At 38.5% G+C, this 24,366-nt stretch overlaps 1 protein-coding gene across 9 annotated transcripts in view; it reads left to right on the top strand.

The window, feature by feature from the left end:
- Positions 1 to 24,366, top strand: part of MRPS30 (mitochondrial ribosomal protein S30) — a 123,682-nt gene that overhangs the window by 13,048 nt on the left and 86,268 nt on the right. The window contains exon 7 of one of the 9 annotated variants that reach the window (XR_014241857.1): positions 26 to 7,808. The exons of 7 other annotated variants lie outside the window; for them this stretch is intronic. Coding sequence is in view for 1 of the 2 variants with exons in the window: in XM_082382404.1 (XP_082238530.1) it covers positions 19,055 to 19,116 (62 nt within the window). In the remaining variant the exon portion in view is untranslated. Of the gene's footprint in view, positions 1 to 25; positions 7,809 to 19,054; positions 22,031 to 24,366 lie in introns of those variants that run through there. One more of the 9 variants, XM_082382404.1, reaches the window with a different exon arrangement.

Here is a 24,366-nt window from a genome sequence, read left to right on the forward strand (position 1 = left end):
TTTAATTACTCATTTACTATTACAGAAATCAGAAAAAAAATCGTTGCTTTGGACAGAGGCAGGAAAAAAGAAAAAGAAAATAAAAGGGAAAAAATTGCTACAGAGAATATTGAGAATAGAAAGCAAAGATCCACAGGTGAAGAACATTGACATTGGGCAATATTTGATTGGACAAGGTTGAATTTCTCATGAAAGGCCTTAGTATTCCAAAGTTTGGTAAAAAAAATTTTGTAAGACAAACAACAATAACAGTACAAAATAAAAAGCAGGGACTAATAAGACTCCACAAAGGGTGAGAATTACAGGTAATGATATTCCAAATGTACAGACATGATCACTTGTCTTGGTGTGTAATAAGCACACTGTAGACTAAAATTCAGCAATAGTTACTATCCAAATAAGCTTATGTCTTCATTAAATATAGCTTATAAGACTATGTAACTTTAAGAGTATTCTCATAATTAGCCTGCTTTAAATAATGTTCTGGATGTCATCCTTAGAACAAAATTAAGCTCCATTTCTCAATCACATTTCTTTGTTTCTTTCCCTCTATGTAAAAATATGGAATTCTGTCTCAGGTCTTGATTACATTTTGTGTTCTTTGTCATCCTATAGAATTCTGCATTTCACTTTGGAAATTTCTGTAATTAACTTTTGATGCTTGAAATTGGCTTTTGAAACTTTTATAGTAGTTTGGACATAAGTTTGGGGTTTAACGTGTAGGTTGTATTTTTGGCTTTTTGCATCTTTAAAAGAAAGTTATGGTTATGAGATGATTTGTTTTTGAAATTATGTAAAGGAACTGCCATTGGATTTAAATCTCAAGTAGTGTTCTCTAGAAATGAATTGAATTGATGGGAAGTCCAAGTTGATACATGCAAATGGGATATCACTTTTTTTTACCTTTTTAGTTTTGGGACAAAATAAATGAAGTTTTAAATTGGTGACATATAGCAAAAACTTATATATTAACCAGTTTAGAAAAGCTGAAGACAGAAGAAAGTAGCCATCTTTTATTTTTGTTTATTCTTTTAAATTTTTATTTATTTATTTATTTATTTTTGGCTATGTTGGGTCTTTGTTGCTGCGCACGGGCTTTCTCTAGTTGCGGCGAGCGGGGGCTACTCTTCTTTGCAGTGCACAGGCTTCTCATTGCGGTGGCTTCTCTTGTTGTGGAGCATGGGTTTTAGATGCGTGGGCTTCAGTAGTTGTGGCATGTGGGCTTCAGTAGTTGTGGCATGTGGACTTAAGTAGTTGTGGCTCGCGGGCTCAGTTGCTCCGTGGCATGTGGGATCTTCCTGGACCAGGGCTCGAACCCGTGTCCCCTGCCTTGGCAGGCGGATCCTTAACCACTGTGCCACCAGGGAAGCCCCCATCTTTTATTTTTGAATAGATAACTGTGTAAATGATTATAAACTTGATGCTTTAATATTTTAATTCGAACAAACACCCTCAGAATGTTTTTATAAAAGTTGTGTATTGATATAAAGATATTCACACCTTTAGCATTTTTTAGATGTGATACATATATATATAAAATGGGAATTGCCATATTCATTTTTGCTATGGCCTTATGGCCTTATTCATCTTGTAGAGGTCTATACTGCAGAAATATGTAACCAAATAACATTATAAATTAGCTACCTGTACTTTTTATCATTTTAATTCTAGGTTTGAATTACTAAAATCTGTCATGATCTTAGGAAAATGAAAGCTTACATGATGTTTAGCCACTTGGAAAGTATTTCTCTGGGTCTTCAGTTCATGTAAAACTTGACTTTTATTTGCAAACTAACAGTACTTTTGTTATAAGCACTTTATTAGGATCTTCTGAAGCATTCCAATAAGTTTTCTCTCTTAATCAGTAATTAATCATTAATCATTAATAAAGAAGGTGGGCAGGATTTAAAGCCAGAATGTACATCAGGGATAATTTACTTTAGCAGCTGAGTTCTGTTTATGTCATTCATCTTTACCACAGATGGTGCAGGTTTTTTGTCTTAATTGGCAACATTAAAAGGGAGAGAGGTTTTAAAACATCCAGGTTTCAAGTTCTTTTGAAAAATAGTAAAATCTGATGACTCTAGGTTTACATTCTTTTGTGTTAACAATAGACAGGCTCTGGAACTTGCCTGCTCTGGGTCCCTTTAGAGGGGACATACTCTCTCCAGTTTGTCCCAGTCCCCCCACCACCCACTCCTCATTTTTACTCTCTTGACCAACATCATCGGTCATGCTTCACTAATTTCTGTTAAATGTTTTGTCTCTAAGGCATTGAGTTTATGACCCCTGAGGTCCAGATTACCCTTAAGAACTTGTATTACTAGTGGTAAAATTCAACCTTTATAATTACTTTTCAGGTTTTAGGATCTCAGTTTTCTATCAGTGTACATTAATGATAAATTGAATCCAAATGAGGCGTTCAATTTCGTTTGAGATAATTGAAACCTGGTCTTTGAGTGAAAGAAGATATATTAGTTACCTGGCAAAATACATGAACTTCTGTTCCCTACCTCTTTTGCTGAATGAAAGGCAAAGTGAAACCTGATTTGTTTTGTTTTGACAGTTTATTAATCATGAGGTTAGGAGAAATTTTGTCTATTTTCACAGAACCAAAGTTGGCAACCAGAGAATATTTGGACACTATATGGAGTATTTTGTTTCCCTTTATAGTCTATGTTGGGTTGTCTACAGTATCACCCTCCCCAGTTGTGGAAGAATAGTTAGGATGCTCTTACAGAGTTGAGCCCTTATCAGACTAGAGAAGATGCCCAAATGGTGGTCAAACACAGACTGGTTAGAAAGCTGTGAAGTAACCCATTAAAAAACAAAAACAGAAACAAAAGAAACCTTTGACTTCTGTGTCCCAAAATGGTGGACTAGATTATTTGGTTCAATCTTCCTGCTATAATATCTGACTAAATATAACAAATATCCACTTGAAGGCAATTAGAGAGGTAACAAGGTAGTGAGTAATTGCCAGACTGATATCAGGAAGAAAACGGAAATCCAGAAAGGTGAACCTAGTCTTGGGTCTGCCTTTGCTCTGGAGGGGGAATTTGTTAACCAAGAAGAGGAGACTGAAAGTTTGAGTAGAATTTTAATAGTCTTGTGAGATTAGAAGGACAGAAGTTATAGCACGGCATCTCCAAGTTTGGGACTTGGGTAGAATTCCTTGGTTTGAGACCCTGAAGGATCACATTCAAGGTATAAAGGTGAACTAGAAGTAAACCATTCACATAGAATATAGCTTAGAATTGAGCCAACTAGATAGCTTAGAAAAATCTGAAGTTTTGAAAGTAGATTAACATGATCTGAGATTTCTGGTGCCCTGGGAATCTGAAAGATGCGAGTTTGGAGAAAGAGAACATGTTCCTAGGTCTCAAATTATTTCTACAAAACTTTTTCAAATACAATATATCCATATAATAATTGGGCACAAGAGGAGAAAGACAGAGTGAAAATCAGCAGAAACAATAGACAATAGAAACAGACCCAAAGGGGCATCAAATATTTGGATTGTGAAATAGACTTTAAAATTAATGTTTACTATGTTCAAGGAGGTAGAATAAAAGATTGAAAATTTCAGTATAGAACTGAAAACTATAAAAAATGTCATTGCAGATTTGTAAAAGAGCCAAATATTCAAGAACTAGAAAAACAAAACAGTAAACAAAATTAAGAACACAAAACATTGTATTAGTTATCTATTCTGCATAACATATAACTGCAGACTTAGCTTCTTAAAACAACATACATTTATTATCACAGTTTCTGTGGGTCTGGAGTTCAGCCATGGCTTAATTGGGTTCTCTGATTCAGAGTCTCACAAGGCTGCAATCAAAGTATCGGTCAGGGGAAGGGTGTCATCTGAAGGCTCAGCTAGGGAAAGATCTGCTTCAGATTTGTGTGGTTGCAAGCAGGTTGTTGGACTGAAGTCCTCAGTTCCTTACTGGCTATTGGATAGGGACATCCTTCAGTTCCTTGCCATGTGGGCCTCTCCACTAGAGCAGCTTACAATAGAAAGAGCATATAGAGAGAGCTTGCTAACAAGACTGTTGGTCAGAAGGCCAAGTCACTGTGTCCAGTCCATAACCAAGGGGGGGGGGGGATTGCACAAGGTCATGAATAGGAGGTGTGAATCATTGGGGACCAATGATTCTTAGAGTCTGCCCACCAAAGATTATAAATACCACTGAAGAGAGAATTCCTGAATTGGAAAGTCAGAATAAAATATCCATAATGAATGTTGTCTTCATAAACTTTTTTACTCCGCCATTACCAATAAAGAAGGGTTGATATTTACCCATGCCCAGAAGAATGGAAGTAGTGTGGAGAGAGGATAAATAAGGATATATGTTAATTGAATACAGGAGCCTAGAAATAAGGAGACTGTTAGGGAAGGAAATGAAGGATCAAACTAGGTATTTAGGAATCCCACTTTTTCTTGTTCTGGATGCCAGTGGATACTCCATCTGTAGTACTCTGTAATGAGCTATACATAATTTGTGGCTGAGTTGATATTTTTGATGTTGATTAATAACATGCCAGTGGATAATCAGTAGAAACGTGTGTCTATAAACTACTATCCATAGCACATATTTTATCTTATTTTCTTTCTGCACAGGATTTTTCAAGGTGAAAACATCATATTTCTGAGAAGTATACAATTTTCTTAAATAAATAGGTGTTTATTTTTTAATTGGCCATTACCTCATGGGGGGTGATATTTGTAAATATATTTCAAATTAGCATGCATTTCAGTAAGTAAATTCTTTAAATGTCCAAAAAAACCCAACATGACAACTGGAGGTTAAGAACCAGTTTTAGTTTATCTCATAGGTGTTCTGTCTTTGTTCAGCTTAGTTATAATGGAAAAACTCTTTAATGTTGACAGAATTTCTTTAGAATAAACCATTAATATGTCTGAAAGACCAATTTCACCTGGCAAAATTGGAGAGGAAATAGTAATTTGGAAAACCAAATTACTGTAACCTTTGATAAGCAAAGGCCTCTATAATGTAAGTCATTATAGTATTTCTCCTTTTTAAGAATTCATAAATTTAATGGTCCTATCAGTTGCATGTTAGTTTGAAAATGATCTCGAGCTAGATTCATACTGAATAAAATCCAGAAATTTTCTTCATAATTTGACTTGATGCACAGGAAGCTAGGAAGAAAAAGGAAAACATGGCGAATAAACTTCTTAGTTCCAGGTACTATATTAACATGAAATCAGTCAACCTTCAACACCCATATTCATTTGAAACTCGATGACATTGTTTAGTTACTTATCATGCACTACCCAAGGGACATATAGATAAATATTTTAACATCCCGATGTAGAAGCATCCAGTAAGGTTTATTACTTTGTTTATATCAAATCATATCCTATGTATTAATTTTATCCACTTAGGTAGAGAATGGATAGGCTTTTTATTTAGTTTAGAAAATCAGATTTTCATATTGTTTTGTTTTTTAGCTTCATTTTAATCTGTAGAATATAAGATTATTTTTGTTGTCGATATGAAATATGTAATCATTATAGAAAATTTGAAAAACTCAGAGAAGTGGGAAAAATAATCTCATACTGTTAACATTTTGGACTGTTGCCTTATATCTATGCATTTTTGTTGACAATGTTTTATGTTTTTATTTCATAATCATCAAATTACTATAAATTTCTATATTCTATGAATAGTCTTTTGGGGGTATTTTGAAAGGTGATTGAATAGTAACAGTATTATACACTGAAGGAGAAATACTTAAACATGAAATTTCCACAATATTCAGATTCATTTACAGGGGAAAAAGAATCATAATTTTTTTCAGTTGTAAAAAGCTTGAACATGATAATTCTTTAAGATTAGCTAATGTGGGCGTAAATATATTTAATGTTGGACTAGTTCACAAGTACGCAGATGATTATATCCTTTCAGTATATTTGCAAGATTTCCATATCTCACCACCTGGGTGTGATTCATAATTGGAAAAATAAAGGATCTGTGTATTTGGAAAGCCCTAAAGGAAGAAAAAATATCTATACAATTATCCTCTGGTAAAGTGTAATTTGTTGCAACCTTCAGAACTAGGATTTTAAATGTCATTTAAAAGAACAATGCCAGAGAATTCTAGTTCTCATGTTACCTGAAAATGTAAACAAGTTTTAAAATCGGTTTGACAGTTGGACCTGAAAATCTAGATTGAAGTCTTGCTTCTATCATTAACTAGCTAAGTGATTTAGGACCACTCAGTTTTTCTTGAATTCAATTCCTTCATATAATAAATTGAGGGGATTGAACAAGAAGATCTTCAAAATCCCTCCTAACTCTAATGTGCGATGAATCATTCCTTCTAAGCCTGTCACAGCAGATGTGATTTGCCATTATTTTTTTAAATTTCTTTTTTAAACCTCCTGTTTCCAAATGACAAAATGGTAATGTTCTTGAGAGCTGGAGAGTTGTGTGGGGTTCAGCTTGCCCTTTCACTAAATTTCTTCAGTTGTGATATTTTTCTTTCATACATTTTCCCCCATGGCACTATCCCCTGAGGGATAGACTCATAAACTTTTAGAATAAAAGGAAATTTAATGGTCATCAAGTTCAACCCACTATTCAGTGCTCAAATATCCGCTAAAACATTTGCACCAAATACTCCCCTCTGTGCCTGAAGGTTGAAGATTTATTACCTCCCAAGGCTGCCATTTTTCCAGTTTGTACTGTACTGATTACTAGACAAAGTTTATTTTGAGTTGAAATCTCTTTTCTGGTAGCTTCTTCCCATTTATAATTGCCTATCTCAAGGTTATTTGGATATCTTCTCCATTTCTTTTCATCAAGTACATTTTTTAGCATCTTACTATGTTCTCTTTTTTAAAAAATATTTATTTTATTTATTTGGTTGCACCAGGTCCTAGTTGTGGCATGTGAAGTCTTAGTTGTGGCATGCGTGTGGGATCCAGGTCCCCAACCAGGGATTGAACCCAGCCGGGCCCCCTGCATTGGGAGCGCAGAGTCTCAGCCACTGCACCACCAGGGAAGTCCCTGTCTTACTTTGTTCTTTTAATTGGAAACAACCTAACTGTTCAACAGTAAGGGATTGGTGAAATAAATTTTTCCCAATCTGTATAAAAGGAATACTGCATTAGTTTCCTAGAGTTGCCATAACAAATAACCACATATTTGGTGGCTTAAAATGACAGAAATTTATTCTTTCACACTTCTGGAGGCCAGAAGTCCAAGATCAAGGTTTGGCAGAATCATGCTCCTTCCGAAAGCTTTAGGGGAGAATCTTTCCTTATCTCTTCAAGCTTGTGGTGGCTCCTGGCATTCCTTGGTTTATGGCAGCATAACTCCAATTTCTGCTTTGTTTTCACATGGTCTTCTTCCCAGTGTCTGTGTGTGTTCTCTCCTTTTCTCACGAGGATGCCAGTGATTGGATTTAAGGTGAACACTAAATCCAGGATGATTTCATCTCAAGATCCTTAACTAATTACATCTTCAAAGACCGTATTTCCGGGCTTCCCTGGTGGCGCAGTGGTTGAGAATCTGCCTGCCAATGCAGGGCACACGGGTTCAAGCCCTGGTCTGGGAAGATCCCACATGCCACGGAGCAACTGGGCCCTTGAGCCACGATTGCTGAGCCTGCGCGTCTGGAGCCTGTGCTCCACAACAAGAGAGGCCGCAACGGTGAGAGGCCCGCGCACCGCGATGAAGAGTGGCCCCCACTTGCCACAACTAGAGAAAGCCCTCGCACAGAAACTAAGACCCAACACAGCCAAAAATAAATAAATTAAAAAAAAAAAAAAAAAAAGACCGTATTTCCAAGTAAGTTCACATTCTCAGCTTCCAGGTGGACATGAATTTGGGGGGGATACTATTCAACCCATGACAAATACTATAAAACTACTTAAAATGATGAAATGGGTAAGTACTCAACTGGTCATACACTATCTTGTAGGACCAGGCACAAGTTCTCATTGATCTTTTGGGAACATCCAATTTTAATAACTCTATCATCATCAAGCTTTTTAACAAATTATCAACATATGTAGTGTTATGTGTTGAATTGTGCCCCCCCACCCCAAATTATACTGAAGTTCTAACTCCTAGTACCTCAGTGTGTGAGCTTATTTGGAAAGAGTCACTACAGATAGAATCTGTTAAGAGGAGGTCAGACTGGGGTAGGGTGGGCTCTTTATCTGATATGACTGGTGTCCTTACAAGAAAAAGACACACAGACACAGGAGGGAGAAACCATGTGACAACAAAGGCAGATTGAAGTGTTGCAGCTGCAAGCCAAAGAATCCCAAAGAGTGCCAGTAAACCACCAGAAACTAGGAAGAAGCAAAGAAGGATTCCCTCCTACAGGTTTCAGAGGGATATCTGCCCTCCCCGCCAACACCCTGATTTTGGACCCCTAGCCTCCAGAACTGTGAGATAATCAACTTCTGTTGTTTTAAATCACCTAGTTTGTGGTAGTTTGTTTTGGCGGCCCTAGTAAACCAACACGGGTACAGTTGACCCTTGAACAAGATGGGGGGCTTAGGGGTGCCAGCCTTCTGCACAGTCCAAAATCTGAGTATAACTCTATAGTTGGCCCTTTGTATACATGGTTCTGCATCTGTGGATTCAACCAACTGTGGATCCAGTAGTACTGTAGTATGTATTTAGTGAAAAAAATCGGCATATACGTGGATGTATGCAGTTCAAACCTGCATTGTTCCAGGGTCCACTGTAGTTTAAAAAAACAAAACAAAACAAAAACAAAAGAAACTCTGAGCTCCGGGAACAGGATTTCTGAACTCTAAAAGCCTCCACCAATAATAAGTTTTTTGAAGCCTTCATTACTGCTTTCATCATATGCACTGTTTTCTTGACACATGAGATAACTTTCAGCCTAGAAATGCTATGGCTTTAAACTGAAGTTTGCCTAAAGCTAGAGTAGAATGTCTTGGAATTCCATGATCAAGAGAGCAGCTTTGTGGAGGACTGAGATTTTCCTAGATTGAGCCCAGTATCAACTAGAATTTTCCCTGATCTGAAATTTCAGTAACTTAATCAAGAAAACTAAACCTTACACTAAGAGCAATCAGTGGCTTATAGTCTAATAGAATCAGTCTTAACTCTGTGCCGGGAAAGGGCTCCGAACTTCAGTACAGGTAAGATTTAAAGACCAAGCTCTCTTTCTCTGTTTCTCTCTCAGTCTCTTCCACCTTCTTTTCATTTTGTTAAAATTGCTGTTCCTACATAGTTGATAGTATGTTGATAGACAGTTTTCTAAAATGTCCAGGAAACCAAGGTAGAGAAATTTCAAAATGTGCTTTTCCATAGCTATCTTGGAGAGAAAAAGGGAACCAGGCAGAGCAATAATTAGAGATAATGGCTTAAAATGAAATAAAAGTAGCAGAGATTTTCTAGTTCAAGCAACATGGTAGACTAGGGCATCAACTACTTTCTCCCTCTATTACAGATTCTTTATAAAGAAATGTACCATAAGAAGGTACACTAAAGTATGACTGAGCTGAAAGGAAGGAAGGAAGAGAGGAAGGGAAGGAGGGAGGGAGGGAGGGAGGAAGGATGGATCCATCAGTGGGAACCCATTAGTACACTCAAAGCCAGAACAGTGAGCTCTGAGTGGTGCTTCTGCAGCCTGGGTGATATCATGCCTGGATATGGGCTGTGGAGTTTGAGCATATTCACGTTTGCTTGGGGAAAGGAGGCATGGACATAGCTAAAGACTGTTGAGCTGAGAGATCGGGAAACAGCCCCAGTCCTCCTATGAAAGGGACTAGAAGAAAGGCAATCCATAGAAAATGAAGCTCAAATATCCTTAGCCTCAGTATCAATGTGGGGAATGCAAATGAAACAATGAGTCACTCTATTATTCTCATTGTATTGGAAAAAGAATGTCTCAATACCACATATAATCTTGGTGTGGGGAAATGGGAGCTCTCGTACACTGCAGGCAGGCATTTAAATTGCTGGAACCACTTTGGAAGCTGCTTTGTAGTACTTTGTGCAGTGGAAGACGAACATGCCCTGAGACATACCGATTGCACTTCTAGATCAATACCCTGAATGTACTCTCGCTCAGGTGCATAAGAAGATGTTGTAAGAGATTATTCCTTGTGGCACTGTTTGTAATAGGGGCAAAAGGGAGAACTTCTGAATGTCTAGCAATAAAGGAATAGATATATCAGTTGTTATATGTTCATATGAACATACTAGTGTTTGAATGAACATGAACGAATCTGGAAAACAAAGTTGGGGGAAAAAAGCAAGTTGTCGAAAGATATGGTCAATATCATCCCATCTATGTAAGTTTTAAAAATCCAGAGACTATTACATTGGTAATGCTATACAGGTGTAGTAAAATATAAAAATATAAACTGGAAGCTCTGTACATACTTCTGGATATTACAGTATGATGAGGGAGGAAGTGGAATAGCATTGGAGTGGGGTGGTGGTTATGTTTGGTGGTTCCCTTTGGTTATTTTAGTTATGTTTGCAACATTTTCTTTATTTTAGAAAAGAAGGAGGATCAGGAATAAGTATGGTAAAATAATAGTATTTGTTAAGATTGAATGATGGATATATTGGTTTTCATTCAATATTTTCTAAGTTTTCTGAATGCTTGAAATATGTGTATGTTATAAAATTTATGTAAATGTATTGTTTTGTGCCGGTCTCAGTCTATTGATAACCGGTGTTGTGGCTGGACCAGCCCTTATGGTTCTTATTATGACTGCAAGATGCCCTCAGCAATAACCATCACCAAACTTGGAAAAAAAAAGGTTTATTACTTAAAGGTCCTGGAAATTACATGGCACACCTGGGGCCACACAACAAGGTTGCCGGTAGAGAAGAGAGAGAGCACGAGGCTGGGGTTCTGTTTTTTTGGGGATCGAGGGTGGGGGCCTAGGGTTTCACGGGCTCACTCTTTATTGGTGAATTTAAATGTAAGTGGAAATTTTAAGCACAGAAAGAGAAAAAAAAGCAGCCCAAGTGGTCAGTTATAGAAATCAACAAAGATCTCTAAAACAAAGGAGACTAAAGCGGGGTGGCAGTGGTGTCCTGGCTCTATTTCTGTGGCTGGCAATGTGTTTATTTGAGATAGCTTTCTTTGAGGGGGATGACGCTTTGTAGTGGATGACTCAGCAATCAAAGCTTAAGTCAGGCACTTGCATTACAAAAGAGAAAAAAAAAACCCATTTAGGGCTTATACTACATTTATAAAAATAAAAATAAATATAGCATGTTGTATATAACAAAAGCTGTGTGTGTGTGTGTGTGTGTGTGTGTGTGTGTGTGTGTGTGAAAAACATAGGCAAAGGAAAGGCAGGACAAACTTCTGAGTAGTATAAGCATGGAGAATCCTAGGGATAAGAAACTGGCTTAAATGCACAAACTTATTTGAGAATCCACATTCCCACATGACAATCTAGTACAATTTTCTGGTTTTAAAGTACAGGCATACCTCAGATATATTGCGGGTTTGGTTCCAGACCATCGCAATGAAGTGAATATCGCAATAATGTGAGTCACATAAATTTCTTGGTTTCGCAGTGCATGTAAAAGTTATTTTTATACTATACTGTAGTCTGTACAATAGCATTATGTCTAAAAGGTAATGTACACACCTTAGTTAAAAAATAGTTTAGCATTTTTTTAGCAAAAAAGTATTTTTTTTCTGAGCAGTATGTCTCAACAGTGGGCTTAAAATATCCAGTAAGCAATGTTGTAAATATAATCATCCAGTCTTTGTTGTTCCATTTCTAGAGTGTGGAGTAGACCGAGCATAATTCTTAAGGGCCCTAGGGTTTTTGGAATGGTAAATGAGCATTGACTTCAACTTAAAGTCACCAGCTGCATTAGCCCCTAACAAGAGAGTCAGCCTGTCCTTTGAAGCTTTGAAGCCAGGCATTGACTTTTCCTCTCTAGCTATAGAAGTCCTAGATGGCGTCTTCTTCCAGTATAAGGCTGTTTCGTCTACACTGAAAATCTCTTGTTTAGTGTAGCCACCTTCGTTAATGATCTTAGCTGGCTCTTCTGGATATCTTGCTGCAGCTTCTACATCAGCACTTGCTGCTTCACCTTGCACTTCTATGTTATGGAGATGACTTCTTTCCTTCAACCTCATGAACCAACCTCTGCTAGCTTCAGACTTTTCTTCTGCAGCTTCCTCGCATCTCTCAGCCTTCACAGAATTGCAGAGAGTTAGAGCCTATCTGTGGATTAGGCTTTGGCTTAAAGAAATTTTCTGGTTGGTTTGATCTTCTATCCAGACCACTAAAGCTTTCTCCATGTCAGCAATAAGGCTGTTTTGCTTTCCTATCATTTGTGTGTTCATTGGGTAGCACTTTTCATTTCCTTCAAGAACTTTTCCTTTGCATTCACAGCTTGGCTAACTGTTTTGTGCAAGACCTATCTTGGCTTTCAACATGCTTTCCTCACTAAGCTTAATCATTTCTAGCTTTTGATTTAAAGTGAGAGACATGTGGCTTTTCTTTTACTCGGACAGTTAGAGGTCATCGTATGGTTATTAATTGGCCTAATTTCAAGATTGTTGTGTCTTAGGGAATAGAGAGGCCAGAGGAGAGGGAGAGAGAACCACTGTCTTAAATGAGCGCAGTTTGTGGCACCCCAAAACAATTACAATAGTAACATCAAAGATCACTGATCACAGATCTCCATAACAAATACAATAACAGTGAAAAATTTGAAATATTGCAATAATTACCAATAATTACCAAAATGTGATATAGAGACAGGAAGTGAACAAACGCTGTTGGAAAAATTGCACCGATAGACTTGCTCAACACAGCGTTGTCACAAACCTTCAATGTGCAAAAAAAAAAAAAAAAAGCACTGTGAAGTGCAAAACAGTCAAACCTCAATAAAATGAGGTATGCCTGTAAGCCAGAGAAGTTTAGAGATTTGCCCAAGGTCACATGTATATTGGTGTAAAGCTGGGTCTAGAATCCAAGTGTTCTGAGTCCTGTCCCGTGTTCTTCCTAAACTGCCACAAATCCGTCATTAGTGTACAACTCATGATTTGTACTTTGGCTTCATAAGGTAGATCATGTTGTGAGCTGTATTTCATAGATTCCCTTTATTTTATATTCTCCTAGTTCTTTCTATAGTGAAAGGCATTTTGATGTATTAATAGTAGGAAGCCCGGAGTAACTCTGAGATGATACAATTTGCTTCCATGTGAGAATCTTCCAGTTGGCATCAAACTTGAGACTCAAGTAATAATTAGCTTTTAGGATTTTTTTACAATACAGAATCAATGACTTATTGACCTATCTCTGTTTGCCAAGCCAGGCTTAAAGTAGTAGTACAGGTGTGCTGCTGTCACACCAAAAGATCAGTTGTCTGAGAGTTCTGCTGGTATGTGTATTAACTAGCAATCTTTTGGATTAAAAGAAAAATATATTATTTATTTTCAACTCTAGTTAGTAAAAAAAAGAAAGTGTTCAATGATTATATTAGAGTCCAGATTGTCTTATCTTTTCTTGACAATCTAGATAAATAGACTGTGACTAGACACCATTTTTAGTGTTGTCAAATATTTTGTAGAACTACATAGATTTTGTGGAGAAGGAGTTATATTTTTAGCAAAGGAATTGTTTCCTTGGGGAAAAATACTGAACATGGAAGCATTAAAACAAGTGACAGGGAATGGAGGTCATTTATTGTACCTATCTTCTTTGTCCTATGTTTATAGCCACTAAGCATTCCCTGGGGAAGGAGCAAAGAGCTGGGTATCAGGAACTGGATTCTTGCTATTCTGATAAGTCCACCTTTATCAGTTATTTGCCATGTGTCATTTCTCCATCTGGAAATGGATTTTAATACTAAATAATACAGAGATACAGTGTGAGAAGGTATTAATTAATTCTTATTAAATATAGCCATTTACAGGGCTTCAGTATTAATGTTTGACTGTTTGAAAATGTTAAAACATCTGCAGCAGAGAGGCATTGGGCATGGGGGAAAGTAACAAAACATTTAATTTGGACCTTCTGCAGTGAGCAGTATGACAGCTTACATGATATGGTTTGGAGGTTACAAAGGCCTGTTGCAGGAGTGGTTTGTTTCTGCTCCACGATGCCCGGGATTTCACCTGGTAAAACTCAAGTGCTGGGAGTGACTCAACACCTACATTCTGGGATCATCTGGAGCCACCTTTACTCACATGTCTGGCAATTGATGCCAGCTGTTGGCTGGGATCTCAGCTGGAGCTAGCTGACTAAACTACATGCACTTGGCCTTTCTGTGTGACCTCGGCCTCCTCACAGCATAGAGGACTTAGAGTGGTCGGACTTTTTATGTGACGGCTCAGGGTTCCATAAGGGAGTGTCTAAAAAGAACTATTGGAGGCTGCATGACCTTTTCTGACTTAATCTCAGAAGTCCCATAGCATCACTTCCACTGTGACCAGTTATAAACCTACCAAGAATCAAGAGAAGGAGGCAGAGACCCCTCTTCCTGATGACAGGAATATAAAACTAATTTGGAATCATGTTTTAAAACTGACATAGGCACCTAAATGGGAAGGAAATCCAAAAAAGAGGGGAATATATGTATACGTACAGCTGATTCACTTTGCTGTACAGCAGAAACTAACACAACATTGTAAAGCAGCTATACTCCAATAAAAATTAAAAAAAAAAACAACAAAAAAAACTGACATAGGCTACATGACTTGAAGGCCTCTAAAATCAACAAAAGAGGACAACAAAAGGAAAATGGTGAGAAACTCTGCCCTCTTTGCCCAGATCAGGCTGCCTGTGGAAGGTTCAGCTCTAATCAAGCTGTGGCTGCTGCCAGCTCTCCAAGTGTTGCTTTAGTGATTACTCTGAGGTTCTCACGCGTCTTCTTTCAGGAAGCCCTCCACGCTAACACTGGATTAGCATGGACAGTAAGGACCCCTAGCCTCAGCCACATTAATTGGTCTCTGTTACCCACCAGGAGGGAGTAGCAAAACACGGCCGCTTCATCATGTCAGCCTACTTAAAGTATTCAGTGTTAGATTACTCACTCACAGATGTGTGAAAAGGTTTTTCAGGTTTCAACACTATTTTTAGTACAATTTCAAGGAATCTCCTTCCTTAATGTAGAGCTCCTCAATATACTATTGTCTCTCAGGAGTACTACCTGCCCTTACACCTACCACAGAACCTTGGCGGGACTTGGTTTCACGATTCCCGACACAGACCCCATGTCCTCTCTGACTCATGAGACAAGACATTTTTGAGAAGGAGCTGATTATCCCAGTCAAAAACTGGCCGTCCAAGTCTCACTGTGGTGCGGACTCCACAGTGCTTCCAAACATTTTTTTATATCACAGAGCCCAGAGAAATTTATATTTACTCAGCATCCTCTTTTAAATAGGAAGGGTCAATGTTTAATCAGCGGCAACTGGCTTATGTATATTCCTCCCATCCGTTTCTCCACGTGCCTGTGTAAAAGGAATCAATATTTGTATACCTGTAGCCCACTCTTGCCAGGCTGATTAGGAAACTGTGGGTAGAGAAAATCACTCTGGACTAGGGATCTAAAAATCTAAATTCCAAGCCTGTCTTTACCATGTGAGTAGTCTTATGCTCTTGGTCAAATCAACTGCCCTTATTATTTAGCGCTTCCTTTTGCCTCACTTTCCTTTCTCCATTTACTTGTTTCTTCTTCTACCATTCTTTTCCCCATAAAATAGTTCTTCATATTTTTCATTAATGATACTGACCTTACCTGTCCTTTCTGTGTCGATGAAACAGATCATCTTTGGGAGATGATCTCTTCTTGCATAAAAGATGCCTGTATATTCTAAGTGGCAATTTAGGTGACTCTGTTTTGTCTATCTGGCAATGTTTACCAGAAAAAGCTTTTTTTTGGCCATTGTAGAAGGAAGCATGTTAGCTGTTTGGAATGGTTTCACTGGTTGAAATCCGAATCTAGATAAGGAGACTGTAGCTGCTCAACTGGCATCCCAAATCCTACAGGAAATCTGAAGACACTTATAGTTTGACAGTGCTACGGAAAGGAAGCCTAAGAGAAACTTTTCTTTTGAGCAAACGTGTGACCCAAATGTGACATGATTCCACTTTGGTTATATCTTTCCCCACGTTTCCTTAGCTGAATATAGTTTTTTCCTTCGGGTGGTAGATAAAGATAAAGGAACCAAAAATCAATGTCTGAAGATGTAGTCCTCAGAGTAAAGGAATAAAAAATAAGGTATGAGAAAGAATGATGGGACTGAGTGTGGAGGTGGGTGTAGGGTTGTGGTGAGTGTGGGCGTCATGGTGAGTGGGTGGAATGGTGGCAGAAATCAGAGGGCTTCTCTTAATACAACATTCAAAGCAGAGCAAAAGCTTTCATTTCTGGGGTTGGGGGGAAGAAAGTGAAAAAACTTCCCTGACCAAATATACTCAGTGTGACTTGCTGATTTATAGAAGAAAAGAGGAGTGTTTCCTAGCTTTAGAAAAGGATGTAACAGAAAGAAACCACGACACAGATAAAGGCAGGTCATGGGCTTAGATGGTACGTCTTGGCTGGCAGGGTCCTTTCATGGTCCACCCTTGCAGGATTGCCACATGCTGGGTCTCTGCTCAAGAGCTATATGTCTTGAGGCGACAGCACTGGGAAGAGTCAGTCACTGGCTGCTGTGGTTGTGAGAGGAAGGAAGAGACAGAATGAATAAAGGGCCAGATAATGCTGTACAGGCAAAGGGAGCAAGACAGACCCTAGGGTGAGAGGTGCAAAGCCACAGACTAAAGAACCATTTGGTTAACTTTGCTATAACCATGATCCCCATCATTGACTTTGTCAATGTGGAATGAAGCACAAATACTATGAGAGGATTCATGACAATAACTTGCATGTTTGTTTATTCCACAAACACGTACTGCATATGATGGTGTGGGAAGCACTGAACTGATCATGGGGGAACCAAAGATAAGAAGTCAGACTCCACTTTCAAGGAGCAATCAAAGAGGAGTCAAAAGGAAAGACTGTATTTCCATGTATGGCTCATCTACCACAAAATAATAAAGACTTGTTGTCTCATCATTTCAGGCTCAACTTTTTCTCCAGACTGACCTAGTTGTGTCCAAAAAACAGTGTCACGAATTTTAAGAGCTGGTGGGAGTGGAGTGGTTGTAATAGTGTGTTAGTGGGGGTGGTAGGCTAGAAATAGCCCTCCAGTAGGTACCCACATTCTAATCCCTGGAGCCTGTGGATGTTCCCGTATTCGGAAAAAAGGCTCTTTGCTGACACCTTGATTTGAGTCCAGTGAAACTGATTTTGACCTCTTGGCCTCCACAACTGTGATGGAATAGATTTCTGTTATTTTAAGCCAGAAAGTTTGTGATAATTTGTTACAGTATCCACAGGAAACTAATGTAGTGAGGAATGGCTTGTAAAAATGTGGATATAGTCTTGCTGCTCTTAATTTTTTTGATGACACCATATTCCTCCCAGTGATGTTTGGGCATATGTATTTATACTATATATCAAAACATTATTCTTCCCCTCTCCTCTCTTCCTCCCTTCCCCATCCCTTTCTTCTTGTCCCCCCACCTTACCTCTCTCTCTCACACACATACTTGCATGTGCAGAAATAAAAATGAGGCAGTATCGGTGCAGAGAACCAAAATGCCTTGGTGATTCATCTAAACCAAGATAATTATTTACTTATAATGAGTTCCAAAATCCTGCTTTGAAGCATGTGCTTCTTCAAGAACTTGGGGTTGGAAACAAAGTGTTGAAAACCATAGCAAAATGTTGATTGTATTTACAGTAACTTTGCCATGTTCTCTGCTTTTGAATTTTGATGTTAGTCAAAATTAGAGGCAAATCCTAACAAGTAACAAAGAGCGGTAAGTGATAAGAATAAAGGAAGGCTGATCCCTTAGCAACATCCCTGGCTTGGAGGGTTGTTTGGACAACAGCCATAAGTAACAATTGTGTTGATTCCAATGGCCAGTCTATTCAAAATCAATTATGTTCTAAAAAGACACCATTTACATTATTGTCCACGAATCCAAAGGTAAAAATCCCCATGTTTATGTTGATTGCTGTAGCAATAACATTGGATGAGGTTAGTTGCACAATCACTGAGCACTTCCAGAAAAGTTCAGCAGCAATTTTGCCTAGATTATCAGAACAGTTGTTAGCTTCTGCATTGCAAGTTAATGATGCCAACAGTTGGAATCTCTTAAGACTCTGCATGGCCACTCCAATAATCTTTTGTCAACTGAGTTGTTTAATGACAGAAACAATGTTAGTGACCAGTTCAAATTGTGGCAGGCTAAGCTGAGTGGCGAATCAAGCATAGCATATCCACTTAGTCTCAAGGAAAAGGGAAGAAAAATATCTTAACGTCTGGTCACTTGGTCAACCAAAATAAAGCAAGGATTCAGGTTCTAAAAGGAGCATTCTATCATTGTCGTTGTAACTCCAGAGTAAATGCTGGAATTAAGATTTTGGAGTTATTTAGCTCCAGAGAAATGTGGGATGTGGTTGAAATCACTGGAGTCAAATAATAGAAGTAAAAATGTATTCATTTCCTTCATATCTCCTGAATCACTAATGAACCTTTCCACGGGGTGTTCTGCTGTTCTTAGTCTGAGGGTATTGCACCATCACTTGTGATTTTTCACATAATCCCCACATTTTATAAAATAGTTCCTTTATTAAACTATCATTAGTTGCCCAATTCAAGTGTGCATCTTTTTCTTCCTAGACCCTGATTAATTGATGGTTGGAATGTACACCAGATATAGAACATAGCCTTCTTGTTACTTTCATGCATTTATGTGAGGCCTTTCTTTAGTATGTAGTTTATATTTAAATTCCAGGATGTATTGCCCCCAAATGTAAACACTTTTCTTACATTATCACCATAAAATCTTTCAAATGAGTGATTTAACAATACGACACTATCATACAATCTATAAATCCCATTTGGATTTTACCAAACATCAAGCAAAGTCTTTTTCCTTCCTGGGTCAGGATCCAATTCTGAAACACATGTTGCATTTTGTTGTTAGGTGCTGTAGTTCTCCTTCAGTCTGAAACAATCCCTCACTTTCCCTGTCTCCTATTCCCTTGACAGTCATAAAGAGTACAGGTACCTCCCATCCTTGTCAACTACCACTATAACGGATGTCAAATACTGATTACCCATTTGTATGATTCGTTATTTACTTATTAAAAATGTTTAAAGTCTTATTTATTTATTTATTTTTATATCAGTATGGAATAATAGAATCCTAGAATGTTTTCTCCTACCTACTTATCTATCTATATCAATATGGAATCATAGGTCACTGTTTTATTCAATAGGTTGTAATTCTATATACTCATTTATATTAATGCTCAAATTAGATAAGTTTTGGCCTGTGAGCATCTCCTTATTTTATTGCTTAATTTATGTCCAGGCTTATTTTCTTCTTTCCCTGTTTCTCCCTTGAGCCAGCATGTCCCCAGGAAGCCTGTGTTCCTTTTGGTGGAGAGTGGTATTTGGAAACCAAGAGATGTATTCTCAGAGTACTTAGTGCTGCTGGAATTTTATTGCTTCTAAGCTTCTTTCATGGACAAAGCTAGGAAATATGTGTGTGTGTGTGTGTGTGTGTGTGCGTGTGTGTGTGTGTGTGGAGAGAGGGAGAGAAAGAGACAGAGATGTAAGTACATACCTTTATGACTATTTCTAAATCTGCCTCTGTTTATTTTTAAAAGTCCGAGTTCATACAGATACTTTTAGTTCTAATTCAACCTCTCAGGGTTTTTAAAAAATAGTCTTAAAAAGATAAGTTTTAAAAGGGTAAAAGTAGTGGCCAAGATGGCGAAGCAGGAAAACCCTGAGCTCAGCTCCTCCCTCAGGCACACCAAAATTACAGCTATTTACAGAGCAACTATCCATGAGAATGACTTGAAGACTAGCTGAAAAGATTTTCCACGACTATAGATATAAAGAAGGAACCACAACGAAATGGGTAGCAGGGGCAGAGATGTAGTATAGTCAAGACCCACACCCCTGGGTAGGCGACCCACAAAAGGCAGGATAATCACAATTGCAGAGGTTCTCCCCAAGGAGTGTGGGGTCTGAGCCCCGCATTGAGCTCCCCAGCCTGTGGGTCCTGCACTGTAAAGACGAGCCCTCAGAACATCTGGCTTTGAAGGCCAGCAGGGCTTGCATACGGGAGAGCTGGAGGGCTGTAGGAAGCAAAGATCCCACTCTCAAAAGGCACATACAAAATCTCACATACTCTGAGACCCAGCACAGAGGCAGTAATTTGAAAGGAACCTGGGTCAGACTCACGTGCTGATATTAGAGAGCCTCCCAGGGTGGCAGGAAGCAACTGGAACATCCCCTGGGGACACAGCTATTGGCAGTAGCAATTTTGGGGAGCTTGTTCTACAATGAGGACACCAAAGCTGACAAGCACCATTTTGGAGTCCTCCCTCTGCTTATTAGTGCCGGAGACTTACCCCCCTGCAACTGGTCTGCACCAGTCCTGGGACGCCCCAGTCCAAGTAGCTAGTCACAATTGGACCCAGCCCCACCTACCAGTGGGCTGGCACCAGCCCTGGGATCCCCCGGGCCAGGCATCCAGCTGAGCCAGGACATGGCCCCTTCCACCAGTGGCTGGCAGCCTCTGCGGGAGACAGGGCCTGGCAGTCAACTGCGCCAGGGGCTAGCCCCATCTACCAGCAAGCCCACAGTTGTCAGTCCCACCATAACAGAAGGGCCAATGAAGTTGACATAGGAGGCATCGCAGGAGAATATAGTTCTGGTGATCAGAGAGGAATGCACTGCTGCGCCCCATAGGGAATCTCCTACATCAGGCCTCTTCTCCAAGATCAGGAAATGTAACCAGCTCACCTAATACATAGAAATAAAAACAGAGAATTAGGCAAAATGAGGCAACAGAGAAATATGTTCCAAATGAAGGAATAAGATAAACCCCGGAAGAAGAACAAAGCAAAGTGGTCCATAGTTTCTCAATTTCTTACATTTGAATGAAAAAAAAATGAAACAGTACATCAGTAGGGAATCACAGAATTTTCTGTTGCTAAAATATACATTTTGATAGTTATGTATACAAGGATATGCCTTATTTTTAATCAGTGATAAGCCATGGATTAAGAAGTCAGTTATCTGGAGGGCCTTTCATACCTTGTATCTCCCCAAAGTTTTGAGACTACACCATCACTGAACTTGTCAGCTAGGTTGAAATCCTGCTGTATTAAGCTTTTGGTACCTGTTAGTGTGTTTCACATTTTCCAAATGTGAGAAGGAAACTGAAGTTTGTAAACTGCTGTTTCAACAGACCTTCATATGTGAAAATCTAGATTTAGACAATAGACAAATTGGAGGTAACAGCTTTAAGATATTCCAAACACTTCTCATGTTCTTCACATGTTCAGTGGCCATGTGTACCTAAAAAACTCTCAGGTTTCTTTCTACAGCCAGGAGTTTGCTCCTGATCACCACCTGGATGTCCCAAATATGCTCAAACTCCACATGCCCCAAACTGGACTCATTAGCCTCCTGTCGTTTTAAGTGTCCCCAAATCCATGGATTGGCACAACTGTTTACACAGTCTCCCATGTGGAAAGCTGGGAGTCATTTTTTACATCCATACTTTCCTTCCCATATCCAGTCAGTTACCAGGTGTTGAAAATTCCTAAAGATGTTTCCTTCTCGCCATTCATTTCTTCCCCTACCAATTCTGTCTTATTTCAGACCCTCATCACTCCTCATCTGGACAATTCCAAGGGTCTTCTAAAGCTCCTTGCCTCCAGTCTCACTGCTCTCTACTTAGCCTTCACAATGCAATCAGAAGGATACAAAGATTTCCCCCAGAATGAATGAAATCCATACTTCATAGCAAGACCTACAAGACCCCTGGTCACCTTTCTGGCCTGAAGTCCTGTCATTCTTCACTTTTTCAGTTTTAGCAATACTGAACAAGTTGCCTTTCACTAAATGCACTGAACTGATCCTGAACTCCTTGTCCTTATGTGACAAAGCTCCAGATTTACCTTTATATGTGAACCGCTTCTTGGCCCCTCCACACAGACTGAGGCTCACCGCCCATTTACTCCACACAGACTTCCATTATATCCCCATTGTATTGCATTTATTGTTCCTAGGTTCCTTGAGAGCATGGACTGTGTCTGTTCTTTGTTCAGGCTCTAGTACACAGTGCCTGGTACATTATAATTCTCAGTAAATATCTGGCTAATGAATGAATGCATCCCCCTGATTAGAACCCTCAACAAAAGCAATCAAAATATAATTTACTATGCAACAAAATTTGACTTACAAATTTTGGAGTTACAAATACATTGAATCTTCTACTGGCTTCACTCATAATCAATCAGAATATTTTAAGAATATAACTATCTGATTTGAATATGTTGACCTTTTGGGGAAAATATAGTTTGCAGCTACAGTGGATTCTCACATAAGTGCTGTAAAGTATAGACACCAGCACATTTATTATCTCTACTGTCTACTTTGTGTCTTTTCCTCCTTATGATCAGCAGAATGCTTTGTATATCATATTTGTTCTCTTTTGCAAGACACTGTGTGGGTGCTCTGATGTGTAATTTGCCCATGCAAAAAGGAAAATCACTGCTGGAGAAAACTGTAGGCGGTGTCTGTTCTTACCTTTGGGGAAAAAATATTGTTTCATAACTCGTCCCAAACTTTGAAGAAATTTTCTATCTTAAGACTTTTCTTCCATGTTATTGTGACTGCAGTTGGTCAAGGCTTCTGGCGTCATGTTCATTCATTCATTCATTCATTCATTCAATGAATGTTTATTGAGAACCTAGTACTTGCCAGATATTGTCCTAGAGGATAGGGTTACAAAAATGATTAAGACAGAATCCCTATGCTCATAGAGATTGTAGTATAGTAAGAAAAACAAGCCACTAAAGAGACAATTACAATAATGGTAAGTATTATAGTAGGTAACCTGAATACAGCTGAACTACCATGTAGCCCATTTCAACAGCATGGTGTCCTACGGGGTATGACATGCATGAGAAACTCAATCTAAAGATTGAAAATTAAATTATTTTTGTGTGTATTCTTGAAAAATGCCAAGAGTGATTGTCCCATGAAGCACAGCAAAATATCCTAAAAATCTGCGTTCCCAACCATCCCCCCAGCTGATAAACACAGTAAGGCTGCTGCCCTCAATTTTCTCTTCACCCCTTCCACAACTTTTAGTTTATTTGCTCTTTCCCCACTTCCTCTTTCATTGTCTCTCCTTCTTCAAATTCTCTCTCTAAAAATTCACACCACTCTTGGTCTTCTCTATTTCTTTCTCCTTTCCCTCCTTTGTTTCAAATCTACTCTTTTCTTTCAAGAATAGACTTTGCCTACCTTAAAGTAAGTAATCTAGTTGGGTTTGTTTGTTTGTTTTTTGGTTTTTTTGACTCTACCACTTGATACCTACACCATAATCTGGCCAACACAAGAATCAGTATAATAAATAGCTCAGAAGCCCAGCAAGGATAGGAGAGTGAAAGAAGATGTGACCATTCATGCATTAACATTTTTTCCCCATCACAATAAGAAATTATGACAACCCATCATACCTTCCTTACAGAGGTGGGAATTCTAGGAACAAATGCACACTTTCCAGTTTACACAAAACAAAATGGAACCATGATTATTAAACTCCCTAGACCTAGACACTTAAAATTATGAAAAGAAACATTTTGCTGCTAAAATGGAATGGATATTAAAATCAAACAAACAAAAAAGAAAATTCTAGATAACTTTTTAGAACAATTTGTCTTACGAAATCCTGAAATGAAAACTTTTGGTCCTTGCCTGAAAAGTGGTTGTCAACTTTGGAAATATACTAAATTCAAAATAGACTAGACTCTAGTTGTGTTGTGCCTTTGTATCAGTATAAAATCAGTTGTATGCTGACAATTTGCTCCTCCCAAGCTTGGAAACATTTTACTGAGTTATCACAAAGGACTTTTGAAATGATCTAGTTCAATTTTTAGCCCAGTGAAGAAATCTCTTCCATAAAGTGCTTGATAAACAGCCATTGACCTTCCTCAGGGTCAATCTGGAGGATGAGTTAAGGTGGGCCGTCTAGGAGAGGATTCCCCATGAAGGAAGTATTTGAGAATTATGTCTTAGAAGTGGGGTAAGAAGGCAGCAGATGGAGAAGGGAAGGAAGGACATCCCTAGGTAGAGGAATTGCATGATGAAATGAGAAAGGGATTGAAATATATATTGTGTTTGCAGAAAATCCAGTGGCTTGATATTGTTGTGGCATAAGAGTTTAGAAAAATGAGAAATAAAGATTGGAAATATATTTTGGGA

This window comes from Balaenoptera borealis (genome assembly GCF_965194805.1).
Source record: "Balaenoptera borealis genome assembly, chromosome: 2".
Lineage (NCBI taxonomy): Eukaryota > Metazoa > Chordata > Mammalia > Artiodactyla > Balaenopteridae > Balaenoptera > Balaenoptera borealis.